This window comes from Pelmatolapia mariae, linkage group LG22 (assembly GCF_036321145.2).
Source record: "Pelmatolapia mariae isolate MD_Pm_ZW linkage group LG22, Pm_UMD_F_2, whole genome shotgun sequence".
In the NCBI taxonomy this organism is placed as follows: domain Eukaryota; kingdom Metazoa; phylum Chordata; class Actinopteri; order Cichliformes; family Cichlidae; genus Pelmatolapia; species Pelmatolapia mariae.
The window spans coordinates 7,625,806-7,643,868 of NC_086245.2; the positions used below are offsets into that span (position 1 = coordinate 7,625,806).

General features: G+C 39.7%; 1 protein-coding gene across 2 annotated transcripts; it reads right to left on the minus strand.

Annotated features, from left to right (window-relative positions):
* Positions 1-93: 93 nt before the first annotated feature.
* ak2 (adenylate kinase 2) lies at positions 94-17,321 on the minus strand. Of its 2 annotated transcripts, XM_065470418.1 has the most exons (7): positions 17,126-17,320; positions 14,922-15,047; positions 13,458-13,568; positions 12,245-12,339; positions 9,936-10,008; positions 5,157-5,376; positions 94-440 (listed from the first exon to the last, which is right to left on the minus strand). In XM_065470418.1, exons 1-7 carry the CDS (start codon positions 17,222-17,224, stop codon positions 433-435), a joined length of 732 nt encoding a protein of 243 aa, XP_065326490.1. In that variant the 5' UTR covers positions 17,225-17,320; the 3' UTR covers positions 94-432. The 2 variants fall into 2 exon arrangements, with proteins under 2 accessions (XP_065326490.1, XP_065326489.1); XM_065470417.1 differs by lacking the exon at positions 94-440 and having other exon boundaries at positions 467-5,376; positions 17,126-17,321.
* Positions 17,322-18,063: the final 742 nt, after the last annotated feature.

Sequence of the window (18,063 nt, forward strand, 5' to 3'; positions counted from 1 at the left end):
TAACCTTCTTATGTGTCACTTCAGGTTATGATATGTCAAACGACAAGCAACAAACGTGCGGACACTAGATGTAAATTTCACGGTACTCATACATGATATTTTATGATTTTATTTCTCACATTAAAGGCCAAGTGAATTTCACAGTTGGAGACTTGAGTGAAAAACAAAATGCACAAGATTTGATGATTGTAGAAAAGCAGGAAATTTATTAGAAGGGAAAACATGAGGATTGTGACAACAAGATGGCTTTGTTTATTCCTGTCATGATCTACTTGAAATAGAAATGTGCAACAAAAACCCAAAAACAACCTTAACTTATTCAGTCTAAGGAGTCCCCTCTTAATGCCTGCCCCTCCCCTCCGTTTTTCTGCCCACCTGAGCTGTTTGCCAGCTCCAGTCCTTCGCCTCGGTGGGCATGGAGCAGCTCTGAACTCAACCAGCTGGAAGACAAGGGGGAGAAGGAAAGAAAAGTTTTGAGTGAATTTCTAGAGAAAACGTAACCAGGCATGACTTCAAAAACAAAGCTTCCTCGGTCAAACAAAATGTACCCCTGTCTATCTCACAAGCCCATAAAAAAAAAAAAAAAAAAAAAAAAAAAGAAGTATTTAAGGTGGACAAAAACATCCAGGCTTCGAATCAGATTAAACTATAGCATGTGTACATTCACAGCTTTCAAAGAGTGACAAAAGGCATTGGAGGCATCACAAAGCACGGCATGGAATATTAAGGTAAATTTAGCATGAAATCGTCTCATTGTGTTGAGTAACAGTCTGAAATCTGCCTCCCGGGAGCGCCGAACATCTGTTGTTGTTTTTCATCACAACAGCCGGGAGAGACTAAAAATGCATCAGCATTCAAGGGAAAGAGGAAGGTAACACAGTCTGCATGCAAGAAGCTTCTGCTGAACACCAGGTGACTACAGAGGAAGGAGGCGGCTCAAAAGGTCAAGGAGGAACAGAGGAGTGAAGGATGAACGCACAAAGAGGATACAACAGGAAAATGTAAAGGCTTTGTTGTTTGTAGAAGAACATTTAAAAAAATGTTTTACAGCTAAAACTGCTTCAGCGAACATAAAAATAAGTGGAAACTACAGAAACAAGATGAGATGAAATGAGATTAAACAGTATTCTTTGAAAGCCTCTACTTAGTGTGAAGGCGTTGTTTCTTTTATTGGTTTTGCTTTTAGATCACAACTGATAACATGTTTGATCTGAAACAGCCACCATCAAAAAAACAACAACAATAAAAGGTTAAATATAAAAGACACCTTTGGGAGCTGCAGAAACAAAAAAGACTGAACTTAAAACATTTCCTTGTAGTGTCTACTGTTAAGGTCTTTGCAATCAACCTTCAGCTCATGTTTGATCCTTGTGACGTTACACAAAGTGATGTCAGTGCTGATGCTCAGAGAGCCTGAAGCACAGCACAGAAAAAAGTAAAAAAGTAAAGTTAAAAATGTAACTTTTGATCTCCATTTTTCAGACCTCTGAAGTAAAATAAATAAATAAAAAGGCATATTTAGAGGGGAAAAGGGACCTTGAGATGGCTTCATTGTAAAAAGCCATTTTCATACGACGATGATTGATCTGTGTTTAGTTCACGAGTCTTTAATGTGGAACTGCATTGTATATCAACCCTGCAATAAGTGATTTTGTGCCACTTAGGGGCAGCAGACCCAAGCTGAATCACTATACACACTGACATACAGTAGTGTCTTTTCCTCATTTTCTGTCACATATATACAGCACACACTGTTGCAAATACACACAGCAAGCTCATTAAATATGGCCCAAATTTCAACTAATGCACGCATGTTTCTCCACATATAGCACATATTCATATCTTTAAAAGTCCCCAGACTTCACACAACTCCAAGTACTCCAATTCAGACATGTTTCTTTGTACTCCTGGATCTGTTTGAAGCCATTGAGAGGAGATGTGTTTCATATAGTCTTCTCAGGCACGCAGAAGCCCCACAAAACTGATGCTCAAGTCTTGATTATGAGCTGATAAAAAAGCAGGAGGAGATAAACCGGCTCAGTTCATACAGTGGAGGAACTGAGCCCAGTTTAAGGTAAATATGAAACTGGAAATTAGCACAGCACGTCCCTTTTTAAGTCGATTCAGTGACAGTCAGAAAACACTTGCTTCTTTACACATCTTGCAGCCAAAGAACATTCAATCATTTTTTAAACTATATTTTGGTCTCGACCAACTCCAGAGGAAACCATCTTGCTCTTTAGCTGCTAAACGCTTCATTGCAAGTCTTAGTTATCTGTAGCTGTACAGGTTTTGCATGAACAGATCCCTAATTTGGCTGAAAAATTACACCTCAAGAGTGGCGAGGTGATTGTGTTTTATCATAAAACCTAATCATAGCCGCTAAAAGTCTTCATGTCTTCCCAGAACTCTTAAAGTTTGGTCACAGTTATTTCAGGAACTAACCACCACAGAAAACCCCCAAGAGTGCTTTTCTAATTACCCATCGGCAGTAAACATGCTGACTAAACTGAAATGTCAGTTATCTGGTTGCGAATCAGTCATCACAGATTCAGACATGTGAAATTATCTGACAGATTCCTGGAAGCGGTTCGAACCATTAAAATTCCAGGTAATTGAGTCGTCTTGTGGATCAGCGTCAAGGAAACAACATGTTGGAACCAAAATTTTGCAAATGCTGCAAAAATATTACTGGTATTAACAGGCTGAGCTGACATCATGCGATACTTTCAGCAACAAAAACAAAAAAAGTGAGCATCCTGTTTCACAGTTAAGTACATAGTGATTAAAAAATTAAACGTATTATGACGTATTAAAGATGAAGTGTGTTCTGGGAAACAAATTGGGGGAAGGAAGTGTCCACTTTGCACTCCTGATTCATCACTTCTGTAGCAAACTAAAATAGGAAACACAAATGAGTCTTGTTCTACACTTTCCCACATATCAATAGATCGGTATTTCTGGATCCACTGTCAAGCTGTTTCCCAGCTACTGCAACCAATTTCTCTAGACCTTGCCTGATAGAGAGGCCTGGAGGAATGCAACTATCTTTAAGAGGGATGGGCATCACTACAAATCTTAGGAGAACTGCTCATTAATCCAGAACATTAACAGTATTTTTATCATTACTTCCAACCACCAAATGATCCAAAACTGATAATGGTAATTTCTGAGCAGCAGATCAGATGGTTTCAGCATCTCAAGAGTTTAGGAATGTACACACCTCTAATACTCACTTTGCTTTTAATCAGTAACCACATTTATATATTAGATAACTGATCATTTAGTTATTGGTATGCGTGCCTCAGGGTGCTGGTATAACACACCTGGAGCAATTCCAAATGAAATACAAAACGAAAATTGGGCATTTCTCCGTGTGCGATGGACTTCTGCTAAACGTTTTGATAGGCTGCTCATGTTTTTGCCTTTAAAGGCAAAAGACTTGTGGCGACAAGTACTTTCCGATATCACCTCTAGTGAAGTGCAATCATGCTTTTGAGCTTTTCTCTCTGCCACCGTGCTGCAGAGAGTGCTGCACCACACCCACCGCAGGCAGCAATGTGTGGACGGGAGGCCAAAACAGAGATTAGTGTGGACGTAGCCTTAGGTAAAGCACGATATCATCTGCATAGAAAACAGAAGTGCATGAAGGATCTTTATCAGTAACTGAGGCGGTCAAAGTGTGAAGATACAAGTTGTTTTTTTTTTTTCCTTTAAGCACTGAAAGCAATACCACTAATGTGAGAGCATACTGATGCTCCAGTCTTGATCTGCTGACTCTGTTTAAAAACATTTTAAGTCCAAGTGTGTGTCAGACTGAGCAGATTTGTGACTGGTTCAGCTAACACGCTGGTGTTTTCACAGTTAGTGAGGAGCCAGTCTGGCTTTTTTTGCCAAATGCACGAAAACTATTTCCAGTACTGCAAACATATCAGAAAACATTTCCTCTGGAAAAAGCCCCCCTGTGGAAAAATACACTGACCTGACTGAAGTACATGTGGGAAAACAGCTTTAAACTCACACATAGGTACATAAATTGTACTGCAAAACTCATTTTTGTATTTTTGGCAAATGTCGGCATTAAATTGATGCTAAACAATGACGCAACTTATGCCAGGTAAAGCTCAACTTATAAGCAGCGTTTATTTTTTTGCCATTAGAGTTAAGTGGAAATCTGATTACCAGTGAGTCTCAGAGACACAGATGGCCTTGAGAAGTTAAAGCAATACTAAATATAAAAGACTTTCAATCATACCTGTGTTCAGATCTGAGTGAGTTGTGAGTATCGCTGCTGATGCAAATTGCAGCAGTTGGGCACTACGGGGTTTTAAAGTACCTTAATTGTCTACTTGAGTGCGTTATTGGCCACGGGGCCAATCTGTGGCCAAGAACTCACCTCCTGTTTTCAGAACACACCTGAGGCTGTTGCCACAAACATTACTGTGCCCCAACTTTCCCCCTGCACCCTGCTGCAGAGGTTCAGTCTGAAGACCTCTGACATCAGAATATAATTCATATTGTGACACACTCCACTTCCGGTTTTGCTTTTTCTTGCACTTCAGATGCATTCAGGGACAAGAAGGAGCAGCAAGTACAGCTGGTTAGGAAAAACAGAAGCTCTAATCTAATATTAGGAGAAAAGGTGAAGGAAAAAAGGGCAAAGCCATTGATTAAACAAGAGCAAACCTGTCCAGCAAAGGCAAACAATATGCAACAAATGTCAATATTTTCAAATGCGCTCTGGTGAGGAGCATCTATACAAACATGCACGCGTTCTGCACTGCTTAAATGTCAAAACCTTCTCACATCTCTACGGTGAAAGGTGTCAGCAGCAGCAGTGTGGTGCTAATCGATGAGCTCTATTTTGGCTTCTTCTGTGATGAAGAGTAACGAAAACGATTCTACATCCGCTCTGTTCCTGTAACATTGATGATGCTGTTTAATTTCTTGAGCCGTGACGGCACACCGAGTCTCCAGCTTCCCCGTTTACACTTCACAAAGTTACATTTTGTTGCCACTCTGACACTCGATCCACTCTTGAATAATCTCCACCACGCGGGGGGGAAAAGAAAAGAAAAGAAAAACATGAAAACAGTCAGCTGGAGGGCAATGCGGCAAAGAAGGAAAACTTTAAATGAAGAACACTTGGTCTTTACAGGCTGTGGCACGAGCGGGCATTTCCGTAGCTGCGGAGAACGCGGCTACGATGGAGGCGAAGACGACGTTTGGGCTCTGGGCAGCGTCGACGGCCGTGTGCAGACCCCTGGCACTGTAGTACTGCACCAGAGGGGACGTCTGCCGGTGGTAGGCTTCCAGGCGCGAGCGCAGGGTGTTCTCATTGTCATCGCTGCGGCGGATCAGTGGTTCACCCGTCACCTGAGTGCAGAGAAAAAAAGAAAACACATAAGACGAATCAGAAACTCTGTTCTTCTGAGTTCGCAGATCTTTATCCCTTCTGCCTTCTTTCTTGCTTACACAACGGATTCTTCTTTGTTTCTACTCCGTAAGTGAGCAAAACAGGAGCTTTTGGAAATTTTTGCTTTATTTAAAAAAAAAAAAAAAAAAAAAAAATTGCATACAAAGTGTAAAGCACGTTAAAAGTAGAAATGTCCGACAATACAATCGGTTGTGCAAGAACTGATTAAAAAATGTAAATATCACATGACTAATCCAAAATGCATACAATTTTAATTTATGAGATGTATTATTGTTTCAGTCTCTATTTTATTGTACAGGCTTTACCTTCCAACATAAAGTGTGTTGATGCAAATGTTGTTGTGACTTGGTGCTATACAAATAAAATGTAATTGGACTGTAATTAAAAAAGTAATATCGATTTAATATAAAACATCCTGTATTTAACTGTAAATTGTACAAATGAACTGTTGAAACACGTTGAAGCGTTCGTAGCGTAGCGTTCGACAGTTTTCAAAACGAAAGGTTTCTCGATTTGTGCTTGGTACAATATTTCATCAGGGGAGAAAAAAAACCCACCTTGTGAACACTTGATTTGTTGTTTCCGTTTCAATACTAAATATAGTGTTTCACCAAACAGCTTTCAATTAACCATAAAAGGCACAGCACCAATGAGTTCTCAATCCAAATTGTTTTTTTTTTGTGTCAATATAGAGTTAAATGCACACGCACGCACGCACGCACGCACGCACGCACGCACGCACGCACGCACGCACGCACGCACGCACGCACGCACGCACGCACGCACGCACACACACACACACACACACACACAAATAGTGCAGTAGGACTAGCATTAAGCCCCGGTCATTCATTGACCATTAAACATTGCTTTTGTGCACTGGGATGTCAACACAGCAACATGATCATTTACAGTCAGGTTTCTACCATGTTGCCATAACAACAAAAGCTGTTGTTCCTCAAACAATTTCTTTTAAAAGAAAAAAGAAAAACAGCAGAAACAGGAAACAAAGCACCGACTTAGGATCTGATATTTTTCTGCAGAATCTCTCCTTTAAGCTATCGCATTAATCTCCCCCGTGCTGGCTGTGAGTCCCTGTGCTCTGGCACTGATGTATGACAACAAACACTTGCAGAGACAGACCTGCTTGCAGACTCAGACTCGTGCCTGCTGTCAGCACCTGATTACAAAAGCTGGGAGGTGAACGACAAGCCGAAACAACTCCAAGGTGCAGCAGCAGTCATGTCCCACATTTGAAACACTCTTGTTACACAGTACTTGTGGGTCCAGTCACACCTGACATTCATTACATGTCATGTTTCATGATTACCACATCACAACAGTGCAAGGTGCAAAATGTGTGCTCAAACGACACACGCGCACACACACCAGCTTGGTGCTAGTTTCTGCTACATTAGGTTCAACAGTACTTTAAACATCTGCACACACAGATTGAATTGTTGCAAGTTTCACTAAAGCATAAAACTGTACAGTCGTTGGAATGTCAAGTATAAAACCCAAAGGAGAAACTGAATAATTAAAATTAAGTCTCTCTGCTGCACATTCCTTAATCCGCAGAAATCTACTCATGGAAAAAACAGCAGACAAACTCAGGAAAATCTCAAAGCTCTCTACAGTTGTTTATCCGCATCTTCAACAGCAGAAAGAAACATGAGATTATAACTTCCAGTCATATTGCTTCCCCTTTTCATGCATGTGTGCAGACGGAGCACGGTTAGACTGCCAAAAAAGAAAAAAAAAACAAAAACCTTCAACTTGAGTGTATTTGAAGAGCAGACACTTCTAATACAACTCATGTCACTTTATTAGTAACAGGATGTGTGAAAATGAACATCGAATACTACATTTCAAAGAGGAAACATGCCTCACGTATGCAAACACATTTTTCTACACATTAGTGGTTCTTATCTAACGTTCACACACACTCATACTCCAATGAATGCATTGGAGAACAACTTGCCCAAGGACACTTAGGCATGCAAACTGAAGCAGCCAGGTATCGAACCACAAACCTTAAACCCTCCATGCACATAAACACAGGTAGTGTTTGTAATTTGGTAGTCCTTGTTCTGCCCTACAGCCACCTGAACTTGTTTTCCACCTGCAGCACATTCTGATTAAAGAAGCCCTCCAGTCTGCTGAAGAGCAGACAAACAATTACAGTCACAGCTAAAGTGCAGGTAGAAACTGAGTACGGTGGACTGTTGAATCAGAAACTCTTTGTAAAGCAGCCAACTGACATCAAGGACTACCACAATGGAGACGTAAACAGTGAAAAAGTGTTTAAGGAAAACATGAGAAAAGACACACTGGCTGGCAGGCAGCGACTCAGCTTTTGGGTATCGGTGAAGACCTGCTAACTGTTCATCATCTCTAAAGTTTGATTCAATTCTGACAAACACTGTAGGAGTACTGATTCTTGTGACGCATGGGTGGATGACAGATAGCTCATTTTATAAGCTCATCAGTCCTTAACATAGATGAGCTAAATATAAGTCAGCAAAGAGACTTGGGGAGGTGTTAAGCTACCCGAGCGGTCTCTGTATGATAAACCCAGACATGGTCAACACCCACCTTCGTCTACTCACACACTGGTTGAACTCTACTTTGAAACACACCACCATCTCAAACTATTAATATAATTAAAGAAATGAAATTCTTTGTTTAAACCATTATTATTAGTTATAATCACAATTTCTACCGTCATGTGTCTAGAAAGCTTCACACTGACCTTTTTCCAAACTCATTAAAACAGCAAATGAACTTCAGGTCTTTTTTGGTAGACGCATTTGTGCGTGAAATGTGTTTTTTAACCATCATAAAATGAAATTTTGCCACCTGCCAGGCTGAAATAACTTGTTAGCACTTCATTATTTTAAAACCATTTTTAAAAAATAAAGTTAGTAGATGGCTGTTTAAACAAAGGAGGCCTAATACACGACCTTTGGTCTTTTATTTAGTACATGTGTCATAATCTCCTGTTGCAATAGCGCAGACAAGAAACTTCTCGCCGTCATCACACAAATTTTATTCAGTTGCTGCCAGCAGACAAGTTCCCACATGCAGTAAATAAAATAAAGGAGTCAAGTATTCAACCCAATACCGAGTAACAGCCAGTGAAAAGTATTTGCCCCCTAAACCTAATGACTGATTGTGACATCATCACCAGCAAGAACTGGATTTAAGTGTTTGTGATAACTCACAATGAGTCTTTCACATCGCTGTGGAGGATATTGGCCCACTCTTATTGTTGCCACATTGGAGAGTTTGAGGATGAACGGGCTATTTATGGTCCTGCCAAAACATCTCAATCACGTTTATGTCCGGACTTTGACCAGGCCACTGCAAAACATTTTTTTTATTTTTGAGCCAATAAGAGGAGGACTTGTTGGTGTGTTTCAGATCATAGTCCTCCTGCTTAACCCAAGTAACCCAGGGCACAAAATGATGGCTTGACATTTCAGGATTTTCTGGTTGAGAGCAGAATTCATGGTTCTATCAGTTACGACAAGTCATCCAGGGCCTGAAGCATCAAAGCAGACCATCACACTACATCATGTTTGTCTGCTGGTATGTTTAAAAAATAATAATAAAATGCCATGTTCATTTTACTTCACATGTAACGGGATTCAAACCTTCCAAAACTTTACAAAGTTTGACTTTTGTCTCATCAGGCCACAGGATATTTTCTCTAAAGTCTTGGGGATCATCAAGATATATTTGCTAAATATCAGACTAGCCTTTTTTGTTCATCTCCCATGGATGCCACTTTTGCACAGTCTCTTTCTTATTGTTAAATCCCCGATGTCGGTGCACCACTGTTCCAAATTTACTCCACTTGTGGATAATGGCTCTCACCGTGGTTTGCTGGGTTCCCAAAGCCTTAGAAAAAGTTTTGTAACACTTTCCAGACACAGACTTTGTTTCTCGGTTGTTTCTTTAGACACATCTTTAGGCAAGATGTGTTGCTTGTGATTATGATGCAATCTTCTAGCCTACTTTGCTTTATCAGAGAGGTTGAAGTGATTTTTTGATTCAGTAAGTCTGCCAATAATCAGGTCCAGGTGTGGAAGCTGAAACTGAACTCCGCTTTCCACAAAAAATCTGGCTTATCACAGCTAATTCATGATTTTGGGGGGTGTCATTTACTTTTCCACACAGGGTCAGGTAGGTTTGGATAGCTTTTTCGGATAATAAATGAAATCATCATTTAAAAACAGCATTTTGTGTTTATTCTTGCCATCCTTCCATGACATCAACATTTGTTCCAGTTGATTTGTTTGCTCCACTCGTTTGTGATACATTTGTTCTTTAAGAGCAGATTAGTGGCTCTGTTTAATTGAGAAAATGTACTGATTAATCTAAAATGCATGAAAACACCAATCTAAATCTTTCTGCTGGTTTCTAGGCTGGCAGTCATTTTCGGTGGGTGGCAGTTTAGCCAGAAATGGTTTCTAAGTGGGTGGAAAGTACTTACGTCATCCTTCATGGCCTCTTTGGGGGGGTTGAACTCCTCGTGGTAGGAGCGGCCGCTCGGCTGATGAATTAGTCTGGGGAAACAGAGGGAAGATGGTAAGCGGAAGCAGAGCACAGGACAAGGACGTTAAAGAAATCAGAGCAAGAGCGAAGGAGGTTTGACAACCACGGTGACTCATTAACTACTTAACTGTCCTTTTTTCCATCCCACATGATGCCCTTGTCCTACTTGGGCTTGAAAAGGCAGCAGTCTCTTCAAAAAGGACCCCCACAGAGAGAAAGATGACTCTCTGTAAACTAGATATGCTTTCTATTCAGCGTGACGTGTCAATAATGTGGAGTGGGTATAGTTAAGAAAGGGGACACCAATGAATAATTCCACACAGAGACTTTCGAAAATTTTGACAATTGTTCAGATGAATGTCTGTGAAGAGACGTCTGCGTGTTCAGAGTGTGGGTCAGCTTTGATTCAGGGCTCAGAGTCTCATACTGAATGTTCTGAGACTTGTTTTGTAGATCATTAGACGTATTAATGTACTGCATAAGAACAAAAGTAAAAGGAGAGAAACACACCAAAGAAAACAAGAAGTAACAATTATAACTCTCTCATTTCAACATGTACAGCTTATGCAAACATTAGGTCAGACCAGAAAGTAACACATTTCTGTTTCAGTTCACCAGTGGTGACTTTCTCAACAAGCTGAATGCAAATCTTGTAATAGTATGTAATAGCAATGTAATAGGGATAGAATGAGGAATGAATAATGATGAATCAGAATTCAGAATAACTGATGCATTGTTCTGAAATGTACCGGAACAAACTCCATTACTGATGCATTTCCAGTTTACTTTGAACCTCAGTGACCTTCACTGAGGTTCAAGTTATACTCAAGTTATATTCAAGTTATACAGCAACACCACAGGAGTTATGTGTAACCATAAACCCCTGTGGTGTTGGTGACGTACATAGGTGATACGCCACCAAAGTTCACTGCAGAAGTCTCAATCAGGTATTGCAGCTTTCAGCAGAGCATTCTGGATATAGCTGACTGACAAACCCATGAGTACATGGCTGATTACTAAATTACTACATAATCCACATTAAAGACGTTACTTCAGTAAACTTTCATTTATAGTTACAGAAATACAAAAGGTAAAATTAACAGCACGTTAATATGAACATCACAAAGTGCTTCACAAAAAATGATAAAACATTAAAATAAAATGTTACCACTATGAATATAATTTGTTCTACTGATATTCAGTTCCTAAACCAAGCCATGTGTGGACACTTAATGGAGCAGATATACTGAATATGGATGCCCTATTACACATTCAGCAGATGCAGACTGACATTTTGAATGACATGGCCACTCAGTGAATGCAAGCATTAAAATCCATTCTTTTGTTAGCTTCTTCCTATGATTACAATATCTGCCTCTTCAGCTGCTAAATGCTGTGTGTTCATCACCTAGCTGCCAACCTTGTTTTCTGTTTATACACAGGCTTATTAGCGGTTAGGAGGGCAACAAAATCAAGAGACTACTCTGTGGGCTCATCACCTGGTAAATAGTAGCTGTGTTTACATTGAAAATCTTAATTGTGGCTGCTTGAGAGCCATGAATTAGATCAAAGTTATTCAGATATTACAGTATGTTTTTTCTGCGCACGTGTCTCTTTAGAGTTAAAATCTGGAACCAGATCATAGAACCTAAAGAAGGAAAGAAGGTGACTCAACTTCTTGGACGTTTTACGTCTCATTCGAGAACGTTCTTCAGTTCTAAAACCAAATGGTGGAGAGTACAAAACATTTAAAATCTGGTTGTTGACCCACTATTGATCATGTGGCTCATCACATGGGTCAAAGTGTGAAAAAAGGCATTAGTCATTATCAGCAGCTGATACTAACACAGGCTTTCTTTCCAAGCTCCTTGGAGTATCAGCCAGGCACTGAGCAGCTTTGGTATTCAGCATGTCCCATCAGGGACGGACACGTCGACTTCTCCCAGAATTGAATCTGCAAACCTTCTTGCTGCAGGATGCTCAATCGCCTACAGGCCACTTTTTGCTAATCATGTGCGTTCACGCTCCATTTCTCCTTAACATTATCTCACTGTCCCAGACCCTCCCGTCCACATGAATCAATCTACTCTACCTGAGTGGGTTTAACATGCTGACAGAATGAGGAGCTGCTCACTCAAAGGAAAAGCACCAACTTGCCCTTATTGTCCACTTGCTACCTGCCTGAGAAATAAACCACACTCTTTCTCTGGTGTTGAATAAATCATTTTCTGTCATACTGACTCCCACCTGCCACAGATCCTGCGAACCAGCAGAGAATCATCGACGGAGAACTCGATCACAGAGTCCAGCTTCTCGTCTCTCTTGTCCAACAAGTCGTCCAGCTTGAAGAGACAAACACAGGAAGTCGAACATAACTAAAATCTGCTGTAAAGTACAAACTGACTTTTTTGACAACCGTCTGTACAACACTACTGTTTTCAGGTTTATGTTGTTAAACTTTAATAAAAGCTTTGTTTTTCTCTGTGAAGTTTGAAGAAACCTAGATGATGTAGATGTAAAAAGTAGATGAGGACAATGGTCACAAAACCCTTTTAAACAGATTACTTATGCCACCTAAAACTATTTGCATCCATTAATTTTAGCCTGGTTATTCTCAGTTCTAGGTTGAATATATTTGAGAAAGTAGTTTTAGAGTTTGTGTGTGTTATCAATTTGTTAGGAAAGTTGAAACTGAAAAAAGAAAATGAAATGTAGACACTAGAAAAAGTTGCATTTCCTGTGAAAATGCAGTGTGAATGCCGTGTAGTTGAATCTGCTGAAAACAGCAGAAGAAGCAGAAGTGTCTGCTGAAAAGAGGCGGATAAGCTGAAATTTGTGCTGAAAAAAGTTAAAGAAGTTCAACGGTCTGCTGAAAAAAAAATGTTGCCATGTTGTAGGATTCGAACCCGGGCCTCCCGCTCTCAGAACGGCTGTTCTTCTCACTGAGCTAAAACACAGCTCACCTTAGCGAGCTAAACTGGTGATCACACTTGTAATGTGGTCCATTCATTTTAATGGGGCAAAAATGGCATAAAAAGCTTAATATTTCAAAAAGTAAAAAAGTTGTGAGCACCAAAAGATATAGCAGAAATTAGCAGAAGGAGCAGAACAGTTTGAATGGTGAAAATCGGATGAAAACTGGGAGAGTAGTTAACCAGCAAAGAACGGAGCAACTAGAATAATAATAATAAAGACAAACAGGATACAGGATCTCTCTCACTCACACACACACACGCACACACACACACACACACACATATAGAAAAGAGTGAAACTGGGGAAAGTTCGAGCTGAAAAAGAAACCTACCAGCGTGCTCAGTTCTCATGAATCAACATTAAAACTAGTTTGTTTAATCTCTTCATTAGCCAATCTGTATTTAAAGTAAAGCAAACTCGTTGTTCATGAATTATTAAATCAACATTAAAAACACACCAAAACACTAATAAATTAAGTCCTCACCATCTCTGCTTGTTTGACCGTTCGCGGGAATCCATCCAACAGGAATCCGTTCCTGCAGGCCGGCGACTCAAGGTTCTTCTCTATGAGCTCCACGACCATCTCATCACTGACCTGAAGGGACACAAAAACTCCTATTTATCATGCAACAATATTTTGGCCTCAGCTAAAGATACTGATTTTATACATTTATTTCATGTCAATACAAAATCTTTTTATACAACAACAGGAAATGGATATTAAAGTGCACAAATATGGGCAAACATGACCAAACAGTGAGAGTCAAACACAGATGGCAGAAAATCACAATCGGAAAAGGCTCTGAGCAAATTACACCAGGAACCTCAGTTACATGCTGGGAGATGAAACGGAAACAAAGAGCTCTGAAGCAGCTGCACAAACATGCGTACAGCGCTGGACACAAATCTAGAGGAAAACACACAGACGCCTACAAATGTTACAGAAGTGAGTTTTGCCATAAAAGAGACTTAAGTGGCCACAGAATCACAAGCATAGACATCTCAAGATTTGTACACCAATTTATTATGATACAGAATATAATGGCTTTAAAAATCAACAAGATTCTCACCCCAACACCATTTCCCCATTCAGAACAAAAATGCTGGGGGTCATTGTTCTGTATTAATTTGTGCCTCTGATACGTAAAGAGTTCCTCACACAACTCAAGTCAGCAGAGTATGCTCACTCTAAAAGTATAACATGATTTTAGCCTTGAATTGTGCTCAAGTTCTACCAGACTTGGGCAGTTTTACTGGCGTCATGAACAGCTTGACTCGATGTCTAAACCACCACCAACCATCTGCCTTTTGGACATTTAAGTACGACAGTGAGATCATGTGGCTGCAGGTGAATCTGATCCAGTCTCAGATTTCAAAATAGTCACTATAAAGTTCATTGAACTTGATTTGAATGCTACATACAGATCATGGATTGGTGTGTAGTCTTGATAGTGAACATGCTGGAATATAAAAAAAAAACTGAACTGGAACAGACATCCACCTGTCCACATGTTACAGACCTCCAGGGTTTTTTTTTGTTTTTGTTTCTCTTCATGCCTCTCTTAGTTTTGTTTTAGCATTATTGTTGATACAGTCATGTGTTTGTAATAAACTTTATTGGAACCATCACTGCAGAAATGTGTGTTCTGAATGTGCATGAAGGACTGATAAAATGTTGGCATACAATGGGACAGACCAGCACAACAGTTAGAACAGAACTGTAAAACATAAAAATAAACAGTTTCACACAGCTCATCACTTCTGCCCCATACATGGCTGAGATTTAACATGAAGGAAGGGAAGGAAGGAAGTAATCGTAATACAAGGAAAACATGAGATGTCATCAAAGATTAGGGATAACGAGTTGCAAAGTCAATAAAAACCTCAGAGGAGACAAAGGGACAGGAAGAAAAGTTTATAGAGAGATCATGAATAGAAGAGCAGTTACCAGTTTGCCAGAATCCATCGTCTCCTTCAGCCTCTTGCCGAGCTCGGAGCCTGAAGCCACCATGGCCCTCAGCATGTCTCCAGTCGCCAGGTGGCAAACGCAGTATTTCTCTGCTAGCCGAGGGGCCTGCAGGGGAGAGAAAGTGTTTTTTAATATGAAACCATTATTCATCACTAGCAAATGCCAGCTGAAGGAAATATTTGGCTGTTGACCTAAACACTGATGAACAAACACTTCCTGCACCACTGACAAATAAAACCATGATGTAGGTTTCTGAGCGTATGGCTCTGAAAAGAAGGTTTTCAGCACCACAGACTGATCTGTGGAGCTCTCGACCTTCTACACAGCGTAGCTTTCACTTTCACAACTCATCTGAGGATTAAAGATTAGAAGACATTCTCTTTATATGTTGCAACTAATGAAGTCAAAGGTTATAATTTATACAAGCTCATTAAAATCATAAGAGAGTGAAGTTCCTTAACCAACAAAGGTGTGCTTAATTCTTTTAGACAAGGCCTCAAGTGCAGTAGGGCACATGCTGCATGGATGCCACAAATGTCCAATACTTCAACATCTCCAGCTAACAATTATTTTCACCACTGACCGATTCATACTATTGATTATTCATTCAGTAAAAGTTGATAATTTAGGGAATCTTGACATATCCTGAAGAAAAGAAAAAAATTACATTTTTAAATGAGCCAGAACCAACAACTATCATTCTTGCTTGTGCACAACATGATTAATCATTTTCCTTTTTATTTTCACACACCTACACATAATGCTTTGTGTATTTTAACTCTGTGTTATTGTTGTTTTTTTTATTGCTTTAATGCACTGCGAACCTTTAATCTCTTTTGGTAAGCACACTGTGTGTACATGTAACAAAACGAGTTATAGAAATAAAATTGACGCTGAAGCTTTATTTAAAACACTTGATCGCTCCAATATCTGTGATACTAAAATGGGGTTTGCAACAGAGTGCTTTTGGGTAAACAAAGCACTCAAAACAAATGACAACACTAAACAAATCAGAGAGCAAACACATGGATCTATTCTGACAGCACGTGTCTGTGCTATCAGACACGTCCATGTGCCTGATCAGAGAGGACTGCACAGTGAACCGCAAGACACAACGACCAAGGTCACACTGACACAGACATCTGGGTTTCAGCGCTCTACACAGCTGCAACAGAAATTCTTCAGAGTTATGTAATTGCGACACTGGAGCCTTACATGCCAATGAAATGCTGAAGAAATTCCAGTTTCGCACAATATAATTCTAAGAAAAACCCACTGATATGCAACTGGTCTTCTCAGACTTCCATCTGAATTTTCTCCACACTCTAGTATTTATGTATCACTGCTGCAGCTCTGGTTGCAGGCTCCTGGGAGGTTTCTCAGGTACTGAATGCTGGCTATTGTTTTTAATTTACAACGGATGTATTTATATGTAAAGATTACTTAGTAAAATCTGAAAAAATGAGAAATGGAGTACTATTCTGAACGATACAGTTTACAGTTATATAAAAGGTCACTGTCTTACCTGGTAAATGTTTTTATTGATCATTTAGTTAAGGAATATGACACTAAATGATTTATTTTCACCACAATTTTACAACAATAAATACAGTAAAAAGAAAATATTCACATGTAAACATCAAGAACTGTTTTCAGCATTATTGTGAACAATTCACCTGTCAACAACAACAACATTATTTAAAATAAACCACAGATGATCCAGGTTTTTAAGGAAAAACAACAGGAAAACTAATTTTAATAAACAGCATAATACACTCAATATATAATAACAAATGTATAAACTGCTTTGGAAGGAGTCCAGTATTAAACTTCTATTTCGAAATGGCACCAAAAGAAAAAAAAGACAAACACATTAAAATAGCTGTAACAAATTTGGCTGGTAGAGGTTTCGGTATGCACTTCACTGTGAAGCTAAAAGCAGATAATGCCTTGAAATTTCTCAGAAACTCAGACATTAATGAGGTCGTTGTGAGAGTAATTTTTATTATTGCATAGAGGATTAGAATAAATACCTAGAGATAACGAGATTGACAGCTGGCTCTAAAGCCTGGCAGGCTAGCATTGGCACCGACCATGCGCCTACAATACACTACTGATATTTCAGACTAGCCGCTAACAGCTAATGCTAGCTCATTAGCTCGTCTGGATATTTCTGCTCTCACCTGAGTCCCCTTCCCAGCTCCAGGAGGTCCAAGTAGGATGGCACGAATGCCGTCCTGCATATCGGCTATCGCCTCCTTCAGCTGCGTGCTGGGGGCCATGTCAGGACCTGGGGGGCACCGCGGCAGAAACTTTAATAAAGTCCGTCAGTGTAGTCCTGGGTAGACTTCAGCCAAGTTGGCTAGAAAAGGAAGGACCGCCGCATTCTCTTCCGCTACAATGCATAAACCCCGCCTCTTAGACTAGTGCGCTTGATTGGCTGTCAGACTGCTCTATCACCAGAACAGCTGAATGACTTGTTCAGGGCTCTGTCTATCACTGCCTGGGCCAGCTGATTGGATAGAATTCGTAAAACACCTTGTGTAACTTGCGAACAGGGCTTCAACGGAGAATGCCAATATGTAAAACATACAAACAAACAAACAAACAAAAGCAGAAAACAACAACAACAAAAAAGTATGATAGTTACTTGAAACTGACGTTAAATTAAAAAAAAAAAAAACACTAAACTAGAGTGCCACATAAAATAAAGGTTACACATTTATTTGTTTTATCCTTCGTAATTAAACATTTCCTTTTATTTTGCGAATTGTTTTTTTAAATACATAATTAGTATAGTATTGTTTAATGGTGTTATGGAAAAAATTGAATGACTGATTTTTGTAATTAAATTGACTTTTACATGTTATGGACTTTTAAAAGTTTACACAAATGTTCACTGTTAAAACTTTAAACTACAATAATTAATATATCAATATATTATTCCATAATTTATCCTACCATCCTCTTCTTATCCAATCCAGTGTTGCTGGGGCATATCCCAGTTGCCATGGTGTGTGAAGCAGGGTACACCCTGGAAAGGTTGCCAATCTGTCGAAGGGCTAACACATAGGGATGAGGAGTGTCTCTGATCACTCCAACCAGTCGTGGCAAATGGCAG